Here is a 27,855-nt window from a genome sequence, read left to right as displayed (position 1 = left end):
CCTGTGACAAGTGGTAGAGGTGAATGTTAAAATAATCAGGATTTATCAATATCAGATTTGCCAAACAGGGTGTTAATAATGCAAAATGCTTTAATTGTTAGCTATTTTATAATTGTAGAGGGTGAAAAAAATCACAATCTTGCCTAAAGATATGAAAGAAGGATGTCATTTCAGGTTTTACTTCCATCGGACTAAGAGTGCGCTGCACCTTTAAAAAAAACTACATTTCCCATGAAGCCCCTCTGCGTCCTTATCAGACAAAAGCTGAATTAAATAAACTAGCATTGAAGAAAGGAAGGTGGTATCTGTAAACACAGGGTTTGAAAATCCCATTTCAGATCTTGTTACCTTTTACATCAACTAATAGCGCAGCAGCAGTCGCGCAAACTTTGCTTCGATCATAAACTTGTAGGAAGTTTGGGGAGAGTGCTCGTTACAACATTCCCCAGAGGATTGCAAAAGGGGTTTTACGGAGATTAGTCTCCTTGTGCTTTTTCACGTGAAAGAGCCTTTATAAGGCGATATTTTGGAGGAAACGGTGGTTCGACACGCAGCAGGAAAAAAGACTGAGTTTTTGTGCAAATTGCAATCTGTGCATCTAAACATGGGAGCGTATACATTACCAGAGGGATTCACTGATTTTGACATGTTTACTTTCGGCTCTGCGCTTCTTGTTGGGGGTAAGTGGACTGTACGTGGGACGATCAAGAGTCAACTCAGTCCAGTTTGTGGAACTTGCAGAGACTGAATAGTCTTTGCATTGTCTCCATGTTTTTTATATTAAGGAGGGCAACATTAGAATCTTCAACTTTGTCTTCCAGGTTTACACCATGCAAACCAAAAATGGCTCAAACCCAATTCATGTTTTACTGTTTGTGGGCCAAATTTAGGTTTAATTCAAAATTATGTCAATGTGGTTGAAACCTCAAATTTGTAATTTTGAGGTTTAAAAGGAAGTAACTGACTTGTTTTTACTTTCAGGCCTACTTGGATTCTTCCTCAACGCCATCAGCATCCTGGCCTTCCTAACAGTGAAGGAGATGCGAACACCCAGTAACTTCTTTGTGTTTAATCTCGCTTTGGCTGACATAAGCTTGAATTTAAACGGGCTCACAGCTGCATATGCTAGCTATCTCAGGTATAACACAGAGGACTGTGTATTATTAAATGTGCTTTCTGTTTACTGACCCTTTATCATGTAAAGGTCCAGAGCATTTTTTTTTTTTAAATGAAATCCTTTAACAGAATTAACCCAGTCTTTGATATTATCCAGCTCAAGCCATGTAAGCTTCTAGGTTCTGTAATCCACTCCACAATCCACTTCTTTCAGGCAAAAAGTTTTGCAAGCAAATCTCTCTGAAGTTACAGAACAAGGTCTTTTTTACTCACTGGAGAACAAATATAGTGTTTGATTGTCTCATTAAAATGGGTTTTCATAGTCTGAAAAAAAAAAAAATAAAAATAAAGATGTGCCTTCACTGGTGCACACAGTAAGCATGTTTGTACAGATGGACGTTTGGACTCCAAGGCAGTTGATTTACTGCATGCTAATGGAAGATGTTTGTGTTGGTGACACATGGAGACAAATAATCAGGACTGAAAATTTGCTTTAAAGACATCATATTTTTTCATTCAGAATAATATAGATATTGTGCAAGCGAAAACTTTGAAAAGTCTATATTTGAAGTATTATGCCTCCTTCAAAGACATGCCACATTTATAATCTAGCATATTCCTTTGTCGCTTACAAAATCATGTAACACATTTAAATATGTCTGGTGTTACAATCTGTAATGATTAGGATCCAGCTGCGTGGTGGGCACAGAGAGCCTGGATACAATGGAAACAAGAAAGCTGTTAAATTTATAAATGACTCTGCAACAGCAGGAAATAAAGAGAACATAAATCCAGGGTTTAACACAGAGCTTCAAAATCCCAACTTGACATAAAAACAAGTCAACCATTTGACAAAAATCCACATAAAAAACAAGGGTTACTCCTTTATCAAATAAAACAGGAAATAAAACAAAAGTTAACTGAAGCAGGAGCTTTACAGAAACAATAGAGCCGTGACTGAAGCTTAGTTACAAGATAAGAGATCATATTGATTAAAAAGCCAAAGAACAAATTCCAAATCCAAAAATTGATTAGAGGGAGATAGCAGATAGCTGGAATGGGGGCTTTTTACACACACCCAAGGAATGTCTTGACCTCTGCAAACTCACCAATGAAGGCCCAGTTTGCATTAATTATCAGAGGCAATTTCCATCTTGAGAAAATCATCTTTATTATATTAAAGCAGGTTATTGGGGGTGGCAGTGGCTCAGGTGGTAGAGCCGCTTGTCTTGTGACCTGATGGTCAGCGGTTTGAGCTGCAGCCCCAAGGAGGATTGTTTTCTGAACCCTACTGACAGTCAATTGCAGGATTGCGGTAAACTGAAGTGTAACACAAATTTCTTTTTCATCACTAGGTATTGGCCCTTTGGTCAAGATGGTTGTGCCTATCATGGTTTCCAGGGGATGATATCAGTGCTGGCCTCCATCAGTTTCATGGCTACAATTGCTTGGGATAGATATCACCAGTACTGCACCAGTGAGTAAACAAAATGACCCCAATTGCACTAGAAAAAAACACAGTGAAACACCACAACAAACATATGGATTATCTATGGCACGGCACACAAAACATCTGGTGTATCTTTAAACTTTAAGAGCTGCATGTTCCTCCTTATTGTCACAACGTACTCTGCAGAAAGTGCTCACTTCAGTGAAAAATGATCACATTTTTAAGGTAAGCCTACCTTATCTCTAAAGGCCATCTAGGATAAAAAAAAACCTTGAGGCTGGAATTTTATATCTGTTTAAATAAACTCTATTTTCAACAGTGAAAAACTAATGGATTCACCCTGTTGATTCTCATACCTGCATTGTGGTAGATAGATATCTATATATATATATATATATATATATATATATATATATATATATATATATATATATACATTGTATGTATGTATGTATATATATATATATATATATATATATATATATATATATATATATATATATATATATATATATATATATATATAATGTATATACAACATTTAGTGGAGAGCCAATGGTCCCTTGCACCTATTTCCTCTCTTATCATGGGTACAACAGTAGACCTCCAACTGACTTACTGCTCAACAGATCCAGTCATGCAGCAACACTGTGGTTACCACTCTGATTGCAGGCTAACTTCCCCCCCCAAGTAGACACAACACCTCTCACATGATTACACTGCTTGAGATTGTCTAATTTATTGGACCTGAGAGGATCTGATTCTCCCTCAGGCTCTTAACTTGCAGAAAAGTGATTTAGCTAACTGCTCCCAGTCTGAATGAGAGGAGCTCTGGTGTGGATGGGAGCGTATTAGAGTGGGGTTCTGTTTTTCTGTGTGTAAAAAAAAGGAATTTGACAAAATAATACTGATGGTGGCACGGATCAGCTCTTGAAAGACTTGCATTGTCTTTTTAGGTTATTAGGGGGACATAAGTGGGGTTTGGTTGATTTTAATATATAATTCTGATCATATATTTAACATATCTTTCATATAAAATTTATTCTTCTGAGATTATATTTCTGAATATTTTCAATATAAACACTAAAATTAACTAAATGTCACACATCCAGTTACAACTTAGCAACAATTTTTACTTCCCTTTATGACATCATCATCATCGTTATCATTATCATTTTTATCCAAACTGACTGTTGGCACATTTGAATTTACAGGACAGAAGCTCTTCTGGAGTACAACTGTGACGATGAGCATTATCATCTGGGCCCTCTCCATCTTTTGGGCTGCTGTTCCCCTCATGGGATGGGGTGTCTATGACTTTGAACCAATGAGAACATGCTGTACACTGGACTACACCAGAGGAGACAGGTAGAGTTATGTAACTACAGGAGTCATACTGTAGTCGCGCTCTAAAACCAGTAGTTATATGCTGCGTTCACGCAACCATTTACTCACGCTATTTTCCTGTTGACAGGGACTTCATCACCTACATGCTAACACTGGTGGTGCTCTACTTGATGTTCCCAGCAATCACCATGTTGTCGTGTTATGATTCCATCTACAAACATTTCAAGAAGATCCATAATCACAGGGTAAATATGCTGCAATTTGCCAAAATAGAAATGTGCTGAAATTTACATTTGCATTTCTAAACACTTATTGATGACTATAAAAATGAGTTGAAAGTGTACTTTATGGGTTTTTTGTCTACAGTTTGATGAAAACACTGACATGTATCTCAGGTTTGTGCAATAAATGTAAAATCACAGTCAATGAGCTAGCTTTTGCTAGCTAGGTGATGCTAGATGATTAGGGCTTATTTATGCTCATTTAAGTTACATAAATAGGTAGGTTTGTTTTAAACATTGTCATATACAGTAACGTTGTCATTGTTTTGTCAATTGACATGACACTAAGTTTCACGTTGCTCTTGCGCAACATGATTTTTTTCCTTTGTGTAGCTTGTTATACATCTAAAGTCCACTGCGCTGCATGTAACACTGTGGAATATATGTTCTAGTTTAACACCAGTTTGCCTTTGAGAGTGATGTTGGCGTGCTGGGGCCCATACGTCCTCATGTGTATCTATGCCTGCTTTGAGAATGTGAAAGTCGTCTCTCCAAAGCTTCGAATGGTGAGCACTAGTTTTCTCTTCTTCATACACATTTAGTTTTTTTTCAAGACTATTAATTTCTTGTTCAATTTACATGACTTGTGCGGTGGCTAAGTGTTGCCTTGAGGGAAGATTTTCATAACTTTACTGTATTAGCAATAACTACAATAAATACTAGAATCTGTTTTAACTATTATTTATACCGAAACTCCTCCCACCCCCAAATAAAATTATGTACTGGAATAGAAACATTGTTTGGTTTTTTTTTGTTGTTGCTGTTTTTTCTTGTAGGTGCTTCCAGTTGTTGCGAAGACAAACCCCTTCTTCAATGCTCTTCTGTACTCATTTGGAAATGAGTTCTACCGAGGCGGCGTTTGGCACTTCCTCACCGGACAGAAGATAGTTGAGCCAGATATTAAGAAGTCAAAATGAGAGAAAGTATGTTCTGCAAAAATTCAGACCACCATCTTCTCTTATGATAGGTCCTTCACACGAACATACTAAGATGTTGTAAAGTAGATACTGTGGAGCTATTGAGATGCCCAAAACACTGGTTTTAGTTTCTTTTGATTCTTTTTTTTTTCTTTCCACGTCCCATTTGGAGAGTAGTCAAAACTCAGGACTCTTTCTGTTTGGCGCAGCCACACCTGCTGGATCGATGCAATTTTAAAGATCTTTCTCCAGCAAGTTGTCTCTAGGTTTCACCTCTCCATCCCCATTTAACACACAATAAAAAAGATGCTGCTGCGTGTCTGCTGTGTGCTTTCTATCAAGGCTTTTCTCAGTGGGAATTGCAGAGCTGTTGTAATTAAAAAGCCTAACTGTTGCAAGTGACAATGCAGCATCCGGAGATGACTTTTCATGGCACGGCGGTCTCAAGTAATTATCAAGCAGGTTAAACAATTTTATTTTAGTTGGGTAGACTACTAGCAGTGATGTAACATCTACTTAAAGGGAGGAAGCATTTACTGTGTTAAGACTCCATTATGCAATTAGGCTGCACCTAGGATGAAACGAGTCTGACCGCTATCCTTGGTACAGTCACTGTTTACTGAAGTGTGTTTTTTTTCTTATCATGAATACATTAGTAAATTGGACGTTTTGTTTTTAAGTCTAATGTTAAGTTACCGCCAGCTAAATTTGCATTCCACATCTTATTTAATAGCTGCTTTTGTATATTCACTGTGTTGATGTCTCGTAAAAACAAGGCAAATTATGTTTCTAGGAAAGAGAAACTGCACAATAACTACTTCTCCATGCACATGAAAAAGACCACTGAATCCAAAGACTTGTTAATGGAGTGACTCAACAAACTTTAAGTACCTTAAGATAAACTTTTGTTTATGGGTGGTTTAATCTGACACTGACCTGACAGACGCTTACAGCAACACTGCCAATGAAACCATTTGCTCCTTTACATTTGTTTCCCATGATTGTTTTCATTCCACTTTGCTCCTTGCTAAAAAAACATTTACTATAAATATCTTGTCTAAACTATCCAGTCACACTAACCTGAACGTTCTGGTCAGCATCCAAAATCCTGTTAATGTCAATGTTGGCTCATCTTAACAGGAGAGAAGTAGGTAGGCGTTAATGAGGAGCAGTCACATTTGCATGAGAAAACAGTGTCAGAATCTAGGCTTAAATCAACTCCAAATAAACAAAATAGTAAACACATCTGTGTCCATATAGACATATCATCACAATGACTGAATGGACAGACATTCATGGACTCAAGATTTTAAATATTTTCTACATATTTATTTAAGCAACTGCTGATCACTGTGAAATCGGTTAAGACCAGTTAATTAAGATTATTCATGTAAAAAATACAAATAAAACATAAATAGATTAAAAAAAATAAATAAATAAATTATCGAGGGGATCTTTATATATATATATATATATATATCCACTTGAAAAAGCACATTTGCACAGCGCAACACAGCAACCAGACCATCATTCTGCTTGCTTTAATGCTGGACAGGACAAGTAAAACAAACAAAAAAAAAGAATAATTTGTGCAATGACAAAACTTTGGTTACTCTAACTGAAGGTTTTGACCAAATACCAGCAAATAGATGACCTTACCATCTGTATTGAATAAAAATTAGCACAATAAATGCCAAAATCCTAAACTAAACTGGTAAGTAACACGTTAGTAATGTCATTCCTCAAGATTTTGCAGTTCTATTTTTTTTTTTTTTTTTTTTTTTGTAAAACTGTCCCTAAAGAGGCTGAAGTAAATTGAAAAGGCTGAAGTTGGAAAACACTGACTCTTCTAAGGAAAAGCTGACTCAGGAATGCTGTTATGGAGCTGACTCTTCAATGCTGAATATCCCTCCAGCACATAAACAAGCTGCTCATTAGTTGGTATTACATGTTGGATACAATCCTATCCTCATAATTTTTCTGCCCCTCTTCCACCTGTGGGATTATTGCAGGAGAATCTGAAGAATCCAAAAGATTAGCTTCATATTCCTGGAACCAGCAGACCATTTGACTGCCCGTTGCAAAGTATCTATGTGGACCGGTGATCTATTTTGGTCGAAGCTGTAGACAAAAAAAGGCAGCAACACATTCTCAGGAAGAGAGCACAATGACTTGCCACACACAGGTTAAGCCTTGTTAAGCTTCCAACACATCGTAGGAATAAGTAAATCTGGCTTCGACCTGTTTCATTGACTGGGGATTTAGACCAGAACTATCCAACAGGGCGATGTAAGGTTGTTTTCACAGAGAAAAAAGTCTGTACATGAAACTAATCATGCACAGCCATGCATTTACTGTAACATTTAGCAAAACTGAGTGCCAGAAATGCAACATCACCCACGTGGGAAACCGTTTTTATCAGGTCAGAATGTTCTTAGATCTTTGTTGAACTTTTCTGATCTGTATTACCGGTTTTGTATTTAGTTAAACCTCTTTTTTTTTTTTTTTTTTAACCAAATCCACAAGTAATACTTATTTTGTTATCAAGTTTAGTAACAAAGTTACTGAACTGCAGCAGCAATGGTGTTAGATAAGTGGTAAAATAAAATAAAATAATCAAGCCCTAGAATATAATTTTAAACTGGTGTTTTTCCTTCCATATCATGTTTAACATTTTTCACACAACCATTATTGTAATTTTCACTATCACTATTATTTTTGTGAAAACATTGTGAAAACGGAATACTGCGGGATAGCTTATTGCCTTTGAATCTTATTTAAATACTTATTTCGCGCTGTTAAGAAGAACCAGATAAAGTCTCCTTACAATCTTAGAATCAAAAGTGTTTGTCAGATGTATTCAAGGAATTAAGCATATATGTCACCATACTGCTCTGTCCTGTTGAACTCAGAACTACTGGTTTAGATTTTACAGCTATTTAAGCAATGCGGCTTAATTTTATCATTCTCAAGCTTACTAAAAGTTATATTGTTTTCAGCAGCTGTATTGCACATTGAAATAGAAGAAAATTGAAAAAGAACATATTTAAAGAAAAATGCAAAGCCTTATAATGTGACAATGATGAATAAAAAATGCTTTATTATAGTTCAGGCAACAAAATAAAAAAATAAATAAATAAAAATGGTACAGTTATTACACTTTGTTTACATCTTTAGTTCACTGATAATGTTGGGCCAATACTAATGGAGAATTGGCACAACAAAAACCCTCCCACAATGCATAATACTTAAGTAATGAGTGTGTTTACTTGTGTGGAAGGCAATCCATTACAAGGGTGAGAGCTATTTAGAACAGAAACAAAGGTCATGGTTAATCCTTTAAACATTACACATTATAGCTCACAGGTCAGATCATGTCACACACTGGGAAAAAAGATCTAATAAAATAAAATAATCTAATAAAAACCATGACATGAAGCTTGCGTGTGTGTTCTTGAATACTGAATGTGCTTGATTTCTAATGGTTTTTAGGTCAGCATAGATTACTGAAAATGCTATTTCAATACACCAGAGTGAGTAATTTTTTCTAAAAACTGACACATCAGTGGATTTTTATGGCATCTTTTTCAAAGCATTAGATCCCATTTGCACCATTAGACATCCATGCAGCATTTCTCTTCCCCACACCATTTCCATGTCAGACACCAAGTTATCTTCCTTAATGTGACACAGAGGATCAAAATAAAACTCTTGATTCTGCCAACATATAATGAGTTAGCTGAGTTTATTTGTGCAGAAACATCTCCTCAATGTCACTCATGTGATGGCTATATTTTTTTAAAAAAAAAGCATTATCATGGCTGCAATGTACAACCAATGTAAAAAAAAAAAAAAAAAAAAAAAAAAAAAAAGGATTTACGTAACGGCTGCTGCAGTGCAAAGCCTTAGTCATTAGTGAAATTGGGCAGTTATTTCCTGTGGTGTGTTAATCCTCCTATTGGTGCAGTCGTGCTGCCTTTTCTGCTTCAGATAATCCACTGAGTACACTGTCTGCCGATAGGAGTCTTCATTATAAGCAACTGTTATAAGACTACTGCAACAAGTCAGAGAACGGTGTAGGTAATATGTACACAACGCTAATGCAGTATCCTTTCACAGTTTTCAATAATATTGTTTTAAACAGCTGTAGATAGTAGATAGATGTGGATAGTAACTATATCATATATATATATATATATATATATATATATATATATATATATATATATATATATATATATATATATATATATATATATATATGGTAAATGGACTTGTACTTCTATAGCGCTTTTCTAGTCATGCAGACCACTTAGAGCGCTTTACACTACTTGTCACATTCACCCATTCACGCGCACACACATCCAACACATTCATACCCCAATAGGCACATCGGGGGGCAGCTTGGGGTTCAGTGTCTTGCCCTAGGACATCGATCCTATATATATATATATATATATATATATATATATATATATATATATATATATATATATATATATATATATATATATATATATATATATATAAATGGATGGATGGATGAATAGATAGATAGATAGATAGATAGATAGATAGATAGATAGATAGATAGATAGATAGATAGATATGTATGTGTGTGTGTTTGTAAGTTCCACTCTTATGTTTCCTACTTTGATATTTATTACCTAAGTTTTATCTTATTATTAATTATTTCTTTTTTGCAAATGAAGTCTGATATGTATCAGGGTGTGCTGCAACAGGGAAACTCCTAACTCTTGCAGGACTGTGGCCCTCAGGCTGCATGTTTCATGTTATTTGCAAGTCATTACTGACCTCTGTTGGTAGAAAATGAGCACCATTGCTACCCGGAACTACCCCTCCTCGTGGCAACGTCTTGCTTAGCATGACGTTCTAGCATTCTATTCTACAGTCATTTGCAAACACTTTTATCCAAAGCGACTTACATGTGAGAAATGATCAATTAACCATAGTGATTAACCCAACATACATGTGTTGTGGGTGGGAGGAAGCCTGACTACATGGAGAGAACCCACACATAGAGAGGAACAAGCAACCTTCACACTGTTCAAACCTCCCCAAGCTGAGGATAAAATCAGCGATATTCTTGCTGTGAGGCTACTACTCCCCCACTGTGCTTCTAGCTTGACCTCTGCTCAGTCTGAGCTGCTCGCCATGGCCTCTAACTGGTGAGATTAAATGGCATCTGTCAGAAGCACACCCAATCCACATATATCTGGCCCCTTTTTGGAGGCAGCCTAATATCAGGCAGGCAATAGTGATGATATGGCTAATCAAGGTATAGCTATTCACACTTATAACACCACACAAATGTAAATATCATGTTCCAGTTATGCTGGCTGCACTTCCTAAGTAAATTGAAAGAAGTATCACTCCCCACTATATTCTGTGGAGGTGTGGTTGGCAGTATGTTGACTGACATTGCATCTCACTTGATACACCAGCCTCAGCTTGGAAGACAAGGTGGCCCTAGAGAGGGTAATGAGGGGAAAATTTCCCCCTACCCTGCATGATCTTTTTCAGAGTCTCTGTCAAACAGATCGTAAACATTTTAAAAGATTAACATGGATTTTTGTTTTACTGCCATTAGGCTGCTGAACTTTGAACTTTCAGTTGGACCTTATGTCTACAATTTATCACCTTATCAATGTTTCTACATCATAAACTTACTGTGAGATTTAATGTGTGGTTGTGTGTGTGTGTGTGTGTGTGTTACACATCCTTTTGAATGTTTTTCATAACGTGTGTAAATTATTTAATTAAGTATTTCAGTGTTTTTGGTGATTGTGTCTCTCCTCCTTTGTCATGACTACTGAGAATATGACTAAAGTTTGATTCTGATACATTTGGAACATGGTAAGAAAAAAAACAGAACGATAAAAGAAGCACTGAACTCTATAGATGATTCATTCAAAAAGATGCAAACCAACATCTGAAGATATTGGGTTTCATTTATTGTAAACATGTAATAAGTTTGGTTATCTTATTGAACATAACACATATAATGCTACACAAAAGTTATAATGTAGTAAGTAGCCAGACGTGTCTGGTTTACTACATTGCATGACTATATTGTTTATTTTAAATCTGCTTATTTTCACCACAAGGTGTCGCTACTGTCTAAATCAATGTAATTATTTTTCTTCCTTCTTAACCCGCATAGATTCTCCATGCTTGCATATGAGGTTATCATTCAAACATTATTAAGGCAATTTTTGTTAGACTTTGGAATTTGGACCACGTTTCAGGAAATAAAGAAAGAAAGAAATAACGTCTTACTTGACGACAGCTATCCAAAACGTGGTGGTGCTGAAATCTTAGGGACTCCAATTTCATGTCCGGCGCGCAATCATTGAGACAAACAGAGATGAGAGAATACAAGTTCATATCACTCTGCAGAAACTTTTCCCATTATTAGTGATGTATTTATTGTCTTTAATATTTTTTCTCTTGGTGTTTTGTTAAACACTGCGGCACTAATGTTGCATTTATCTATATAAACATGACGAGACGCCAGTGTGCTGATCATTGTTGCTCTTTCTCTACGTTTTCTTTAGATGAACTTTAATTAACTTTATTTAACATGAATTAACTTCGTGCGTTGGATATGCATTTTGTGTTGGGTTGATATTTCCTTCAGGAAACGTTTCTCAAGCCAATGTTGAAAACAGTTTTATAAATCAATTTATGAAATGAATGAATGAGTCTGAAAATAAACATTTTTTTAAACAAGTCCAAAAGCCCGTTCTGGACAGAAGAAAGTCTTTTGTCCCCTTCTTTGCTCTTGTAAACCTCACAGGCTCTTATTGGTTGAAGTGATCGCTGCCATGGTTGGAGATTAGCATAAAGGAGGCAAGTGGCGAGGGGATCCACTTGGGGGCAAGCTGGTGATGCGTCACAGCGTTGGATGAAAGGGAGAGACAAAAAAGGACTAAAATAGCGCCGAACCTGCGGGTTAATGCGCACCAATGGCCACGAAGTCATTCTTGGTCTCGGCGCAGAGAGGAAAAGTGCCACAGGTGATAGAAGGGATGAACACGAGGATGAGAGCGTTTGAGCGTCCTAGAGTAAGTGTTGCTAATAAGTAAGGGAAATCTCTCCAAACACAAACTTTGCCATGTAAGGATAGAGCTACAAACCTCTGCGAGGTGCAGATATTTTACGCTTTCACCACGTCACGTCCTGGAGGATCATGAAACAGCATCGGATGAGGCTGAATCGAGGACAAGCTGAGGAAGCTGAAGAAAGCCATCTTCACCGATGAGGCGGCCAAGTTCCTCTGTGCCTCTCCCTTTACGCACAGGCGAGGTGAGGACGGAGAGCATTTCTTCAATGTAGAGAAAACACCAATGAGTCATCCGAGGTGTTGAAACATCAGCAAACAGGAGAAGCACAAATACTATTTTTAAGAATTAAAATAACTTAAAAAGAAAAAAAAGGAAAGAAAAGCACAAGATGGATGGAGAAGGAGGATCATCCGGGCTGGCCAAATCAGCCGCCGTAAAACTATCTGAGATGGGCCAAAGAACAAAGCAGCTAGGCACCGCGATGAGGGATCCTCACCAGCAAAGACGGATCATCTTAGTGATTGTTTGCGTGGCTCTCCTGCTGGACAATATGCTCTACATGGTAATCGTGCCAATTATCCCAGACTATCTTGCTGATCTGGAGAGCGAGCAGTCAGAGCACGTCCATGTAGTGATGCACCCCAACTCCTCAGCCAACAGCACAAGCCAAGACAAAAGCAACAAGAACAATTTAGATATCCAGATAGGAGTACTTTTTGCATCTAAAGCCATCCTGCAGCTCTTAGTTAATCCACTGTCGGGAACTTTCATAGATCGGGTTGGATATGATATCCCTCTTTTAATTGGACTCACTGTTATGTTCGTTTCCACCTGCATATTTGCTTTTGGGGAGAATTATATCACTCTGTTTGTGGCCAGAAGTTTGCAGGGTCTGGGGTCTGCTTTTGCGGACACATCTGGGATCGCGATGATAGCCGACAAATACACAGAGGAAGCGGAGAGGAGCAGGGCGCTCGGCATCGCTCTGGCGTTTATCTCTTTCGGGAGTCTGGTAGCACCTCCCTTCGGGGGCGTCCTGTACGAGTTTGTGGGCAAGAGGGTGCCCTTCATTGTGCTCGCCTGCATTTGCCTGGCTGACGGTTTTCTGCTACTGACCGTGATCAAGCCTTTCTCCAACAGGACTAGAGAGAACATGCCAGTCGGTACCCCCATATACAGACTCATGATTGATCCTTACATTGCTGTGGTTGCTGGGGCGCTGACAGTGGCCAACATCCCCCTTGCCTTTCTAGAGCCCACCATAGCCAACTGGATGGAGACCACCATGCACTCCTCTCAGTGGGAAATGGGACTCACCTGGCTCCCAGCCTTTTTTCCTCATGTCCTTGGTGTGTACATAACAGTCAAACTGGCAGCACAAAATCCACATTTACAGTGGTTCTACGGGGCTTTAGGTATGGTTATCATAGGCGCGAGCTCCTGCACAGTTCCTGCATGCAAAACTTTCGGGCAGCTCATTGCCCCGCTGTGCGGCATTTGTTTTGGCATTGCGCTGGTAGACACAGCCCTGCTACCGACACTTGCGTTTTTAGTCGACGTGCGTCACGTCTCTGTTTACGGCAGCGTTTATGCTCTTGCAGATATTTCCTATTCTGTGGCATACGCCATGGGTCCCGTGGTAGCCGGGCAAATAGTGCACACTCTCGGTTTTGTGCAACTTAATCTGGGTATGGGTCTCGTCAATGTGCTTTACGCACCAGCCCTGCTGCTGCTGCGCAACGTGTGCCAAATGAAACCGTCTTACTCAGAGAGAGATAACCTGTTAGACGAAGCTCCGCAGGGGCTGTACGACACAATCAAAATGGAAGAGAGGATATCGAAAAAGAAGGGCTATAGTTCAGCAGGGAACTGTCTGACAGTAGATGAAAATGGGTTCGACCCTTTTAAAGCACAGCGGTCCGTGTCAGAGGAGTCATCCGGTCCGGAGTATACCTAAACTTCTCACCGCCATCTGAAACATCCCCCTCTGCGGAGCTTTCTAACACGGATTAGGCAGACAGGCTCTAATCTAGTAATATAAACTTTTATGTAAGTACCGATGTGCAATATAAACACCCAATCACCAAAATCCCGATTGTGTGACCCGTTCTCCAAAGTTGTTGTTTTGGGGTTTTTTTTCTTTTATATTCACTGTGGTTTCATTGTGTCGAACAAGTCTACGTGGCGTTTGTTATGGACGTTTAACTGGAGTTTTGTGAGAGATTTATCAGCAATTGCTAAATTTGTGTGTATTATTGAGTATTATATTAAAATATATAACTAGATAAATGTGCGTACAGGATTTTGTGGTACCAACTATAAGCAGCACATTCCCCTCCCTTACACAAAATAGCCTATATTTTTTAGTCTCTGAGAAAACATTTTTTTACATGCACATTAAAGGCCCGTTTCTTTTTTTTTTTTTTTTTTTTTTTTTTTTTTTTGCTTGTCTAAATCGTCGTCTGTTGAATTCATTTCACTTTGTGGGCCTGTTTGCTATTATTTTCGTTGTTTGAAAATAATTGTATCATAATATATTAATTTGTACATATGTGAATATGTGCACAATGTAAATTGTTTACGTGGACCACTATATACTGTGTGTGCGCGTGTGTTTGTGCGCGCGCGTACCGGTGTGTGCGTGTGTGTATGGAACATTTTGTCAAGCCGTTGTCAATGAAGTCAGGCTCCTTAAAAATGAACAAATTGTGTATTAATTTGAACACTGGTCGTTTTAATAAATCTCTGTTTGGATATGTGTGATAGCGGCGACTTCACTTTTATTCCAAACTAATGATAATAATAAAATGAATAAATAATTATGCGTGAAAGTTATTTCTTTCAGATGAATATATTATGCGCTTCGGGAAGCGTCTAGAATCCATGGTTGAAAATAAGGGATTGGGTGACACTGTGAGTGAATGAGAAAAATAAAATGCATATAAATGGGAAAAGTAGAATTTTGAATTTAGATTTTCAGAGGTTGCTGTTGATCACAGGCAAACAGCAGGAAATGAACACACACCACATTATGAAAAATAAAGACAATGTTTTAAAAAAGCATCAGAAAAACACAGAGACTGTCTTAACAGGTGTGACCCGTGCTGTTTAAACCAGAAAAGCTCCATATGTGTCATCTCCACAAGGCCATGACGGGACTTCTGAATGACACACCAAAAAGCGTCTGTCAGCCTTTTTTATATGTCAAAATTGCGATCGGATGTGGGAGGGGGAGGATGGTGAGGAGGTAAAGCAAGCTGTCAGATAGCATGTTCTGCGAATGGATTTCGATGGGAGGAGTTTCTTGCCTCAAGGGGGAAGGTAAACTCAAACACCTTCAGCATCTTTTCCAAGCCACGCTTTAATGCGAAGTTGCAGCCTTATGGCGAGGCGTGAGGACTGGGGGACAGTCCAGCGCCCACACCGAGCTTTATCATAAAAAATATATATATACATATAAAAATAATAATAATAATAAAAAATAAAAACATGGGTTTTCAAGGCGTGGGTGTGGAAAGCAACTTCATCACACTTCTCAGACCTCTTGAGTTCTTCATCTGCATCAGGTAAGAACTATTTCTATTTCGAGAAATAAATAAAATGAGAAAAGTAACAGGGAATATAGTGTCAGTCTTAAAAGTTGTTATTAACTCTATTAGCACCTTGGGTTCAAATCAAGTTAAATGATGCAAACATAAAGTCTGAATCTACTTTTTTTTTAAATTAGAAACTACCTCCACTCTAATAAATAGTCACCTAATATTGCAAATAGGGATTATTTGTGTGACATTGCCTTCTTTTTTTTAAATGGGAAATGGAGGATATTAACGTGTATTTTAATTGTTTCAGCTAGTTTAGGAATAAATAGATAATAGCAAAAAGAAAAAAAAAGATGTATATCTGCTTGCAGTGGTGAGCGTGGGGCGCAGCTGGAATTCAATGACAGGCAGCAAATTGCATTAGGCTGCAAAGTGATGAATGGAAGCTCACAGGCTCACTTTCAGACAGCATATGTATCCGTATTTCTCGATAGGCCTAATTTTATTTATTGCGTCCTTTTTTTTTTCCCTTCCCTGTCCTCTTTCAAATGTCTTACCATGCTTCAAAGGAGGAGCGGCTGAACTCCATCCCTCTTTAGAGGCTTTCCTAGTCGTTTTCCATTGACTGGACTGGACTGCAAGCATGCAAATCATGAAGAAAGAGGCGGCAGGAGACCAAAGCAGCCAAGTATGAAACGTGTTACCTTGTCATGAAGTGGTTACGTTACTTCTTATCATTTCCTACTCGCGTGGTGTCCCTGTCCGTGGTGCTGAAGTTTGTTGTGTTTCAGCACCACGGACAGCGCCACAGCTTTACCTGTCTTACCACTAGGGGTAAAAAAAAAATGGATAGCAGGCCTTTTGTTTTTATTCATATCTTCATTTTATTTATAACTGCAGAGATAAAATATCATAAAACCCTTCGACAGCAACCTTTAACCCTGCCAAAAGTAACTGTATTGCTGTATAGTGCTTAATGTTATTTGACACATACTGAAAAGTTGGATAAACTCACAGCCCCAACTATTTTCACAATTGCTTTTAACCTAATAATATATCAACATTTTGGCTTCTCAAACAGCGGTAAGTCTGAAAATCATCCAAGATCAGACAGAAAAGATACTCAAGTTGTATTTTCCAACAATCCCCATGAGGTGTTGGAATTAGTTTTCAAACGGGCCTTGAAGCATCCAAGATAAATTATTAAGTTAGGCTATAGTGATAAAAGGGATTAGGGGATTCATACAGAGAAATTCCCCTTTTAGCTAATGAACAGTGAATAAAAGGACAGACATGCAAATGTTGAACAGTCACTGATTTGTTTCTTTATAAGGTGTTGCCAAAGATCCCTGTCCCGCCGTTGAAACAAACACTTGACACTTACTTGAAGTGCGTTCAGCATCTGGTGAATGAGGAACAGTTTAAGAAGACAAAGGTCATTGTTGAGAAGTTCGGGGCTCCCGGAGGTGTTGGAGAGGTTCTACAGAAGAGGCTTATGGAGCGAAGGGACAAGACAAGCAATTGGGTAATTTCTGCAGCTCTAAACACAACTCTGCTGCTACGTGTAGAGCAGGGAAATGTGCTTTTTTCATTTGATAAAAACAAATTTTATTTATTTGTATATATGAGCTAGCAGACACGTTTTCCCTTTTCAGTTACTTAGTTGTTAATTTTAAAAACTAAAAAAATGTGTCTGATGGAATTTTTTTTAGATGTGTTTTTTGTTTTTCATACACAAACATTTACTGAAGATAAAAATCGCCTCAATATTTGTGTGACAGACTGAAAATAAAGATCTCAAAAAAATATATATTGCATATTCATAATAGTTGAAAAAACAGAACATATAGCACTGGGTAATGAAGATTTATGGAGCCTCAGTCTCTCTTTCTGCATCTGGGTGATTGGTCAGTGCAAAGCTCATCCAATGTAGTGAAGTCTATTACACTCCCACTCTCCTTTTTCACCTGGTAGATGATCCACTGCAATGTTTCTTTTGCCCCATTGCCCACAGGTCTTCAATCTCAAAGTAATAACATAGAGTCCAAAATGCCTTAAAAAGCAACATTTCTCATAATGTGTCCCTTGTTTACATTTAGGTCTATGACTACTGGCTTGAGGACATGTACCTGAACAATAGGTTGGCCTTACCAGTCAATTCCAGCCCCGCCATGGTGTTCCCAAAGCAGACATTCAGAGATCATAAAGATGCCCTCAGGTATGTGCTGGTCATTTGGTTCTGCTGATGCGTAAACTTGGAACGTTTTTCTTTCTTTCCGTTCTGATATTACTGCAGAAGATGAAAAAACAGAATTGTGTCATTGGATATAACAGAAATTAAAACAGAAGCTTATTCTTCTCTTTGTAAAAATGGAAAAATGACTGAATACATTTTTCGGACATAATGTATTCATGCCTAAGATTTTAATGTTCAGGTTTGGGGTTAAATTGTATTTTACAAAAAGTGTGTTACTCTTCTATAACCAATGAAAACAAAGCTGAATACTAAATGAATATTTAGTATTTATTACTACAATGAATACTAAATTAACATTTCAATTAGCAGGAAGCCTTTTACCCTTTATTTCTTCACAAAACTGTCAAAAACAACGAAAAAGTCATATCAGTTTGTCTGTATCTGCCTTCAGCTTTTCTCCAACAAATAACAGAAAATAGTCTTTTTACTCAAGACTTGGAAAAGCAAGAATATTTGGATTTTAAGCTTAAAAAAATACTTTAATTATTCTTTTCTGTTTATTTTTAAAGCTCTGCTATAACCCAATTTGTACTGCTGACATTCTTACAAACCTACAAACCTACAAACAAATAGTTGAAACCCCATTTTTGATGCCTTATGAGTTACAGCTGCAGCTGAGTGAAATATGTTACTGCAATAGAAGAAAGAAATCTGCAGAACATGTCACTTTTCATAAAGTTTACACTGAACACTGAACTGCTTTAGAAAGTCAGTTTTATTGTTTTGTAAAACCGATGTGGATTCTCAGTTTGGAATAAATGAAAAGTATTTCACGTCAGCAGACAATAAGTATGTCGTGCGCTTCAGCTGCTGACAGGGTTTATGTTCTTCTCCGCAAACAGAGGCTCAGATTAAGATCTGAATTACAGTCATGCCCATTATTAAATGAGTCATACTGCACCAGACATTACACCGATCCATCCAACTCTGTAACTCAGCATTAGCTTTTGTCAGCTCGAACCACACTAACTGAATATTTCCAGAGCACCCCAAGCAGCTGGTAATCTACTGACACGGCCACTTATTAAATTGGGAGTGACAGGGCCAAACTCTCCACAGAGACCACTAGTCAGGCCTCATTTAGGGGTGTGGTGGGCTGCGGCTGCCTCCTTTGTATTGATCTGGCTTTGAACGTAATAACACCAAGATAAATGACATACAACATAAGACCTGACAAGGCACTGTGTTTTACCTATTTGCCCACACTGCCCACTCATATATACAGACTAGCTCTCTCCCACACAGATAAACACACACAGCTTCCTTACTGTAGCCTTGTAATTCACCATAATTTGATCACTGTTAGTTTTTTTGAAGGATGAGAGTATATGTAATTATGGTCACCAGCCAGCCTGTTTTGATTGTTCGTTGTCTCACAACACAATTTTTTTTCTTTCTTTTTGTTTTATTCCACCATTCTTACTCTTAAGATTCGCTGCCCGTCTCATCCAGGGAGTGCTGGAGTACAAGGCTCTCATTGATGCGTGAGTTAAGTTTGTAACTGATTACCTGCCACCCTTCAACCACTGTGGATTTAACTTAAAACCCTTTAAACTGAGTCAGAGGTAATCAGGTGTGTGTAATGATGTCTCTCAGGCGAGCACTGCCAGTGGATTTCGCTCGAGGCCAACTGGCTGGGACTCCTTTCTGCATGGAGCAGTATTACCGCCTCTTCACCTCCTACCGCTACCCAGGGTTAAAGACAGACATGCTGAAAGTCCACATGAATGCAGTCTCCTCAGCACCAGAGCACATAATTGTGGCATGCAAGAACCAGGTCAGGATCCCAGGCTTTGAGACTTTTCACATGCCATCACATTTCTAAATGAAGACTGTGCCTCATTCAGAGAAACCATTAGAGGTTTTATCTGTGTTTAAATTTTAGCATGTTATTGTGTAATGTATTAATGGGTTACAAATTAATGCAATCTTTTTTTATCTGTATGAAAATATAAATGTAATAGACATGTTTTATTTGTATATTTGTGTATATAGCAGGCAAGAGGCAGGGTATACCTGGACAGGTTACCGGTCCATCATAGGACAAATGATAAAATTAAACTAAAATATAAAGCTCTCATTGCTGTGCAACTTGACCAAGATAACCAAATATTTCATCTGTAGGCTTAATCTTATTTGGGTTATATCACAGGGTTTTACTGCCACCTATAATAACAGATCCAGTCTGCCTTTATGAAACTAGCTGTCTTAAATCTATCAAAGGTATTCACATGAATATTTGAATATTTAAATTGGACAAAATATAAATGATGCACAGGCTTACCATGAAGTACCTACATGGAAAATATTATTACAGATTCTGTTTAGCAGTTATTATATACATTATGACATATAAATAAATAGAGGAATATAAGTAAATACCGAAAGAAAGACATAAAATAAAATAAACAATGGAAATTAAACTAAGGGCCTTAGAAAAAAAAAAGCTAATTTTTTTCCAGCCTTTCTGCAGTAGGTATGTGTACATGTCTACTTTAAGGTTTGAAATTTTACTGCTATTCTTTCCAAAGTGGCAACTTTAGAAAACTTTGATGAAAACTAATGCAATACAACATAACTCTCCCAAAATTCCAACTATGATGCAGTTTCAGGATTTAAAGTTTTGTTAATACATGTCAATTCTGGTTTCTTCTGGTGGGTGTTGTCCTAACTGCATCACATTCAATAGTTTAAGAAATACATTATCTGTTTCATATGGAGCTTATTATGCAAATTAACAATATGTTTAATAAGGTTTTTTTCTTTTCAAATTCAGTAAAACACAAGTGATAGTTTATTTATTGATAGATAAAAAAAAAAAAAGTAAAGTTGCACACGAGATGTTACACTTTAAAGGGTTTATTACTCTTCTGGAAATGCATATTACTTTTGAAAAAAAAATTTAAATGTTGATAAATGCACTCAAACCATTACTTTTGACTCAAATAAGCAAACTTGAAAAGTAAAGTTTCTTGCTAAAAACGTATTTTCGAAAGGTTTCCTGGACATATTACATGTTTTTAATATGACTTTTAAAGGACAGGTATGATGGATGAACAAGGAGAGTTAAACAGGTCAGCCCAAGTGAAAAAAAAAAAAATTCACATTTTATTTAACATGATTGATTTTTGGATTTGAATTAATATCAGTTTTATATAATCCTTGGTAGGTTTTGTGAAGGGAATTTTGTTTAAAGACATGCATTTGCTTACTCTAAAATTCTCAGCACAAATCAGCCTAACTTCAACTATCTGCATCATTTAATTAATTTCATATATAAACAGTATGAGCCATAACTGATGGTCATCGTGCATATAAATGTGTTAATCCATATCATCAACATCTGTAAGATTTTTCACCTGGAAATGGTCCTAAGAGTTATCGGTCTCCTGCGTGTGAGGCTCCATCTCTATGGAGAATAAATGAGTTAATGTGATTAAAGCTGATTAAATCTACTACTTTGTCTAGGAGCTTCCTGGAGTTCCATCATTAGCTAATGGGAGCACAGGACTTGTATTGTTGGTACAAAATTGCCATTTTTAGTCATTATCATTATTGCTAAGTTCCTCATGATTATAACTGTTTAAACAAGAGATGAGTTCAACAGTAAGGAAACATTTCAACAGTATCCTCTAACAAAAGTTGTGTCATGTATCTTGCAGTCTATGACATCACTGAAATTTTTTTTCTCACTAGTTTTTCGTTATAGATATAGTCCCAAACAACAAGCAGCTCAATGAGACAGAGATATTCCACCAACTGGAGAAGATCGTGGCAATGTCAGAAAATGCTGAAGAGAAACAGCCTCCTTTTGGCATCCTGACATCAGATGGGAGAACAGAATGGGCTCAAGCAAGAGAAACGCTGATAAAAGGTCTCTTAGCAACTCTAACTTCCATCCTGCCCATTTTTAATGTTTCAAATCACTGATGAGCAATTTTCAGATGGGTATTATGTCTACCCTCTTCCTATATGCAGAACAAACCAACCGGGACTCTTTGGCCCTGATTGAGAGTTGTGTTTGTGTGGTGTGTCTGGATGAACCCTGTGGTCTCCAGCCTAGTGATACTAACAGGGCACTGATGATGCTCCATGGTGGAGGACATGAGAAAAATGGAGCAAACCGCTGGTATGACAAGTCCATGCAGGTAGGCTTTTATTCCAGGCACTGTGATCCTTGATACGTATAAACTTAAATTACTTAACTCTGCTTTCTCTTAGTTTGTTATAGGAATGAATGGGGTATGTGGGGTGGTGTGTGAGCATTCACCATTTGAAGGAATCGTTCTGGTGCAGTGTTCTGAATACTTGATGAAATATATGTAAGTCAGCACATTGTACTGAGAATACTGTCATGTCAATGAATCCCGTTGAGGTCTATATTGTGCAAAAACAAAAGTGTTGTTGTTGTGAACAGAACAGGAAGTCCTTCCAAGACAGCAAAGTTGACAACAGAGAGAGATCTTGCCCCTCCAAGAAGGTTGCTGTGGAAGTATAACCCCCACATCCAAGGACTCTTAAAAGCATCTGCAGATAGACTCCAAAGGCAAGACCAACACAAGGAAGCAGATGCGTTATTTACAAATGATAACAAATACCACAGGAGACATGTTTAAATATTGTTCATTTCTTGTATGTTTTGTTTTTTTCTCTCCAGGCTAGTGAATAATCTGGACATGGACGTATTCAAATTCATGAGTTATGGAAAAGAATTTATTAAAAAGCAAAAGATGAGTCCAGATGCATTTATACAAGTTGCCTTACAACTTGCATTTTACAAGTAAATTACTTTTTTTTTTATGCAACTCCGGTCCTTGAGGGCGACAGTCCTACAAGTATTAGGAGTTTCCCTGCTGCAACACACCTGACTCGAGTTTGATGTTGAGTTCTGCATCAGTCTGCGAGTTAAGCCTGGTGTGTGCCAGCTGTGTTGCAGCAGGGAAACTCTTAACTCTTACAGGACAGTGGCTCTTGAGTACCAGAGTTACCCACCCCAGCTTTATACAATATGTATAGTATATTGAAATAAAAAATAAATTTAATGGAAAGGACATGGCTTTGGCACATCCTGTCAATTTCTGTCTGTCAGATGCAGGCAAAGGCTTGTGTCCACATATGAGAGTGCATCACTTCGCCGTTTTCAAGAAGGTCGGGTAGATAACATTCGTTCAGCTACTCCCGAAGCCCTGGCTTTTGTGAAGTCCATGACAGATGAGAAAACAACTTTCAGCGTGAGTCATTTTTCTCACTTTCCCCCAAATTACTAACTCCCACCTTACAGCTCATTGCTAAATGAAACAGGTGCAACGATCCAGCTTGGGATGCCAAACCCAGTCTCTCAATATAAACAGATGATCTCCCTACAGATTTGATGGATCTATGAACAATAGAAACTGTCCATGTCCATGACAAAACAAATGCATTGACTTTTCTTTAACAAGTTTTTTTTTTACCTCTTTAACAGGATTCAGAGAAAATGAAAAGGCTAAGGGATGCAATTAATGCCCAAACAAATTACACTGTCGCAGTAAGTATTTCAGTTCTGAAAAGATATCTTGATGTCAGTGACATAGCCGGTTCGGCATTGTATCTACAACAAATCTCTACAAAACTCTGAGACAGCTTGCTTTTTCTCTTGACTAAACTTCATTATGTTAGCTTTGGTACATGTACGATGCAAAGGATACCTCCTCACAGTAAGATTCGTCCTTACAAGTCATGTCCTTCTTAATTTAGGAAAGAGTCATCATGGCTGTCAAATAGTTGTTGTTGTAGCTGCAACCAAACAGCTTTTTATCCTTCCTTTTGATGAAAAAATGTCAAAGTTAACATATTCTGTTCCCAACAGAATATAATTATTATCTCAGATATTTTATCATAGCTCCAAAAATTGGGAACAGGGTGATAAATCGCATTGTGTAGCATCCCATAACTTTTAACAAACATCTGGGATGTGAGGAGACCAACTGCTGGAGTTTTAGGAGACGATTTAACATTAAAGAACATCTGTTAAAATCGTTCCACAGTTTATAGATACAGTTTGTGGCAGATTGTCAAGCCCACCGTTACACCTGAGAGGTTCTTCCTTTCTGACCTTTGCCTTAACGTCCTAAATTACAGTGACAAAACTTGATTGCATCAAAACCATTTATTGTTATTCATTTGTTTTGGGCTTGTACAATTGGTTGAGTGTTTGGAGGTGAAGGACAATAAGACGCAACTCTGAGATTTTTTTTTCTAATGAAACATAAGACAAAGTCCTTTGAATGATCCTTGACAACAAAACAGTCCTTTGCTTGGATCTGATGATGTAGCATCCTAGAAATAGCAGTGTCTCAGGATCATTCTGTAAGAAGCACATTATGCAAGGCAGGGGAATTCAACTCGGTCCTACGAGGTCCACAATCCAGTAGGTTTCCCATCTATTTCTGCTTCAACGCACCTGAATTAAATGGATATAACAGCCCATCAGGTTCTGCACAAAGACTCATTTATTAGAATCAGCTGTGTTGGAGCAGGATACATAGAAGCCCTGCTGGATTGCAAACCTCATACGACCAAGTTGATGTATGGTATGTTAAACTAAAGTAAGCTAGCATTAAGATAAAGAAAATCACCATCTCCCTAAGCACAGATGGATCGCTTTTAGTGATTTTCTTAAATTTCTATTCCGAAAATAATGAGAACTGTTTTTAACAATTTCATCATGTCTAACAAAAAAATAAGGATGCAAACTTGATAATTTTTTACCATCGCGTCCTTCATCATTAGGATTCTAAAAAATATATAGACCTGTTTGTAACTTTCATACATTCTTAAATGATTAAATAATATTTATACAATGTGAGGACTGCATATTATAAACATTTTTTATATTTGGCTTATAGGTTAACTAAAAACTTTCATGTTGTGGTCAAACATGCATAGAAGAGGGCTCGTGTCCATGTCTTAACGTAAAATGTTCATGTTTAAGACAGTTTTCTACATTTAATCAAATAATTTTGTTACCTTCATTTGAATAAATTGCAAACAACAACAAGATTGCAACAAATTAAAATAATCATTTAGGAAAGTTATTCCAAATTACCTGTGCACCCTAATCTCTGTCCTTTGTTAGTTCTAGATTTAAACAAGTCCACAACTTTGCACTTTATTACTCGTGAAACAACATAACTGGACTTTCAGAGAACACTAAAAGCAAGTAGTTGCTGCTTCTGTGGTTCAGCAAAAACATCAATGTTTCACTTAAAATGACATGGTCTTTATGTTTGTTAAATTCCCCCCAACATACTTGCAACTTTGAAAACATTTTAAGGAACTAAAAGACGGCTTTAGACTGCAATTCAACAACCAAACTCCAAAATCTCATCAATATTAGGTACATTAATCCACTGCTGCACAACAGCTTGTAGCAGCTGTTTGGATGCTGCTCCAATCCAGTCATACCCCTGATACTTCATTTAGACCTTCAGGAATTGTTCCAGTATCGCAACAGCTATTTTGACTTGGCTTATAAACCATTTCTGTGCTATGTTTAACTTTCTAACTGATAAAAAGAAATCCATCATTCTTCAGGAAAGGGTTTTTTTTTTCAGGCGATTACAGGAATGGGAATAGACAATCACCTCCTTGGGCTACTAAAGACTGCAAAGGATCTCAACATGGAAAAGCCAGAGATCTTCTGTGATGAGACATATCTGGCTAGTAACCATTTCATCCTCTCCACCAGCCAGGTAGAACATTTTTTTATTTTTATTTTAGCCATATCTTTTATTTTCTCTTTTCACAGTTAACAATGAAAATATAATAAATAGACAAGCACAGGAATATGTTTGTAATACAAACTTCTGCTTTTCCAGTGTTAAAACATGATTTAGAAATATCATATGAATTCTCCTGAAAACTTATTTATGTAAATATAACACAGTTGTGTGTTGATAAGTGAACTTAAACAACTTTGAAATTTATTTTAAGCACAATTTTCTTCATGCAGTATAGTAAGAGGAAACGATGTAATCTATGTAATCAGCATAACTGTTCCACAGTTTGACAGCAGGGGCATCTATACAAAAGATTTATGCATTTGTTCAGACATTGGGTTTGCTAAACATTTGATTTCCTCTGAGTTCATTAAGACTTTTATGCTGTTTTAAGTTTTCCTCAGTGCAAAAGAAAGTTGTATCATCAGCAAACACTTCAAGAACTGGGAAAAAAGACACATGTCAATACACAATTTTAAACAATAACAGGCCTTACACAGTGCAAGTAAAAGGTCCTCCTCACAAGAGGCATATTTCACATTTACTAATGCTGAAACAACAGCCATCAGAGTTAGTCACCTCTTGAATCCTAATTCTGATAAGATATATAATATATATATATATATATATATATATATATATATATATATATATATATATATATATATATATATATATATATATTATCAGAATACACATATTTTATTAGTTGTTTACTTTTTTTAAATCCCAGACATCTACTTTATTTGTCATGCTGAGCCAGAGTAACACAATTTTTGTTTTATGTACAGGTTCCTACAGCAGTGGAAATGTTCTGCTGCTACGGTCCAGTGGTGCCCAACGGCTACGGTGCCTGTTACAACCCACAGTCAGACCACATAATCTTCTGTGTGTCAAGTTTCTGGGAGAACACAGAAACAAGCTCAGCCGTTTTGATCAAAGCCCTAAACGAGGGCCTACTGGAAATCAGGGACCTGTGCAACAGAACTGGTGCTGCGGCAACCAAACCGGCTGACAGTAGCCAGGGACCCAGCCAGACTCATAAATCAGGAAAGTAAGCCATACTGAGAGAGCATGCTCACCCTGCTGTTAAACTCAGTACTCTTAGATTTAGACTGTGATGCCTTCATGTATTGTTTGTGCAATAGTATTACTTTCACAGTAAAATGCAAAAGCCTTAAAATAAACTGGGGGAGGGGGTCTTTTGAATCCGTGTGGACAACAGAATGATTCTGGTCTAACACTGACCCTGGTCGGCTGACATTATCTGGTCTGCTGCCCTTAGGAAACTGAAGCCATGTCCTCTTTGTAGCACTGATCTGAGGATAAAATCCACTGTCAGAGAGTGATTCCAAAGAGCGATCCTAACATAGAGTAGTAATATGGTATACAAAAAAAGGGGAGACAATATACATATATATATATATATATATATATATATATATATATATATATATATATATATATATATATATATATATATATATATATATATACATATATATGTATATTGTATGTATATATATATATATATATATATATATATATATATATATATATATATATATATATATATATATATATATATATATATATGTATATATATATATATACATATATATATATATATATATATATATATATATATATATATATATATATGTATATATATATATACATATATATATATATATATATATATATATATATATATATATATATATATATATATATACATATATATATATATATATGCTATGTATATATATATATATATATGCTATGAATTGCTTATATATATATATATATATATATATATATATATATATATATATATAAGTAATACTATATATATTTTTTTTTTATTTATATATATATATATATATATATATATATATATAATTTTTTTTTTTTTTTTTTTAATATATATATATATATATATATATATATATATATATATATATATATATATATATATATATATATATATATACATATATATATATATATATATACATATATATAAATATATATAGCAATCATGACCCCTTGTAAATGTGACCAAGCCAACCTCATTAGTGCCAGTTTGTCAACACTGTG

At 36.7% G+C, this 27,855-nt stretch overlaps 3 protein-coding genes across 3 annotated transcripts; all 3 read left to right on the top strand.

Moving 5' to 3' along the window:
* Positions 1–604: 604 nt before the first annotated feature.
* Positions 605–5,111, top strand: rgrb (retinal G protein coupled receptor b; the record flags this gene model as incomplete). The annotated part of the gene is made up of 7 exons (XM_079260342.1): positions 605–680; positions 982–1,138; positions 2,472–2,593; positions 3,781–3,934; positions 4,041–4,158; positions 4,587–4,700; positions 4,971–5,111. 7 exons carry the CDS (start codon positions 605–607, stop codon positions 5,109–5,111), a joined length of 882 nt encoding a protein of 293 aa, XP_079116468.1.
* Positions 5,112–12,587: 7,476 nt separating this feature from the next.
* On the top strand, positions 12,588–14,156 carry slc18a3b (solute carrier family 18 member 3b; the record flags this gene model as incomplete). Its single annotated transcript, XM_079260831.1, has 1 exon — positions 12,588–14,156. One exon carries the CDS (start codon positions 12,588–12,590, stop codon positions 14,154–14,156), a length of 1,569 nt encoding a protein of 522 aa, XP_079116957.1.
* A 1,532-nt stretch (positions 14,157–15,688) lies between these two features.
* Positions 15,689–26,813, top strand: chatb (choline O-acetyltransferase b; the record flags this gene model as incomplete). The annotated part of the gene is made up of 15 exons (XM_079261204.1): positions 15,689–15,765; positions 16,530–16,572; positions 17,072–17,263; positions 17,838–17,956; positions 19,426–19,479; positions 19,592–19,772; positions 21,692–21,869; positions 21,974–22,143; positions 22,217–22,317; positions 22,413–22,541; positions 22,653–22,775; positions 23,085–23,226; positions 23,460–23,522; positions 25,591–25,728; positions 26,547–26,813. The coding sequence occupies 15 exons, from the start codon at positions 15,689–15,691 to the stop codon at positions 26,811–26,813; spliced, it is 1,977 nt and encodes a 658-aa protein (XP_079117330.1).
* Between the last annotated feature and the right edge of the window lie 1,042 nt (positions 26,814–27,855).

Source organism: Telmatherina bonti (assembly GCF_933228915.1).
Source record: "Telmatherina bonti genome assembly, chromosome: 21".
NCBI classification, from domain to species: Eukaryota; Metazoa; Chordata; class Actinopteri; order Atheriniformes; family Telmatherinidae; genus Telmatherina; species Telmatherina bonti.
This window is presented reverse-complemented; position numbering and strand designations above follow the sequence as displayed.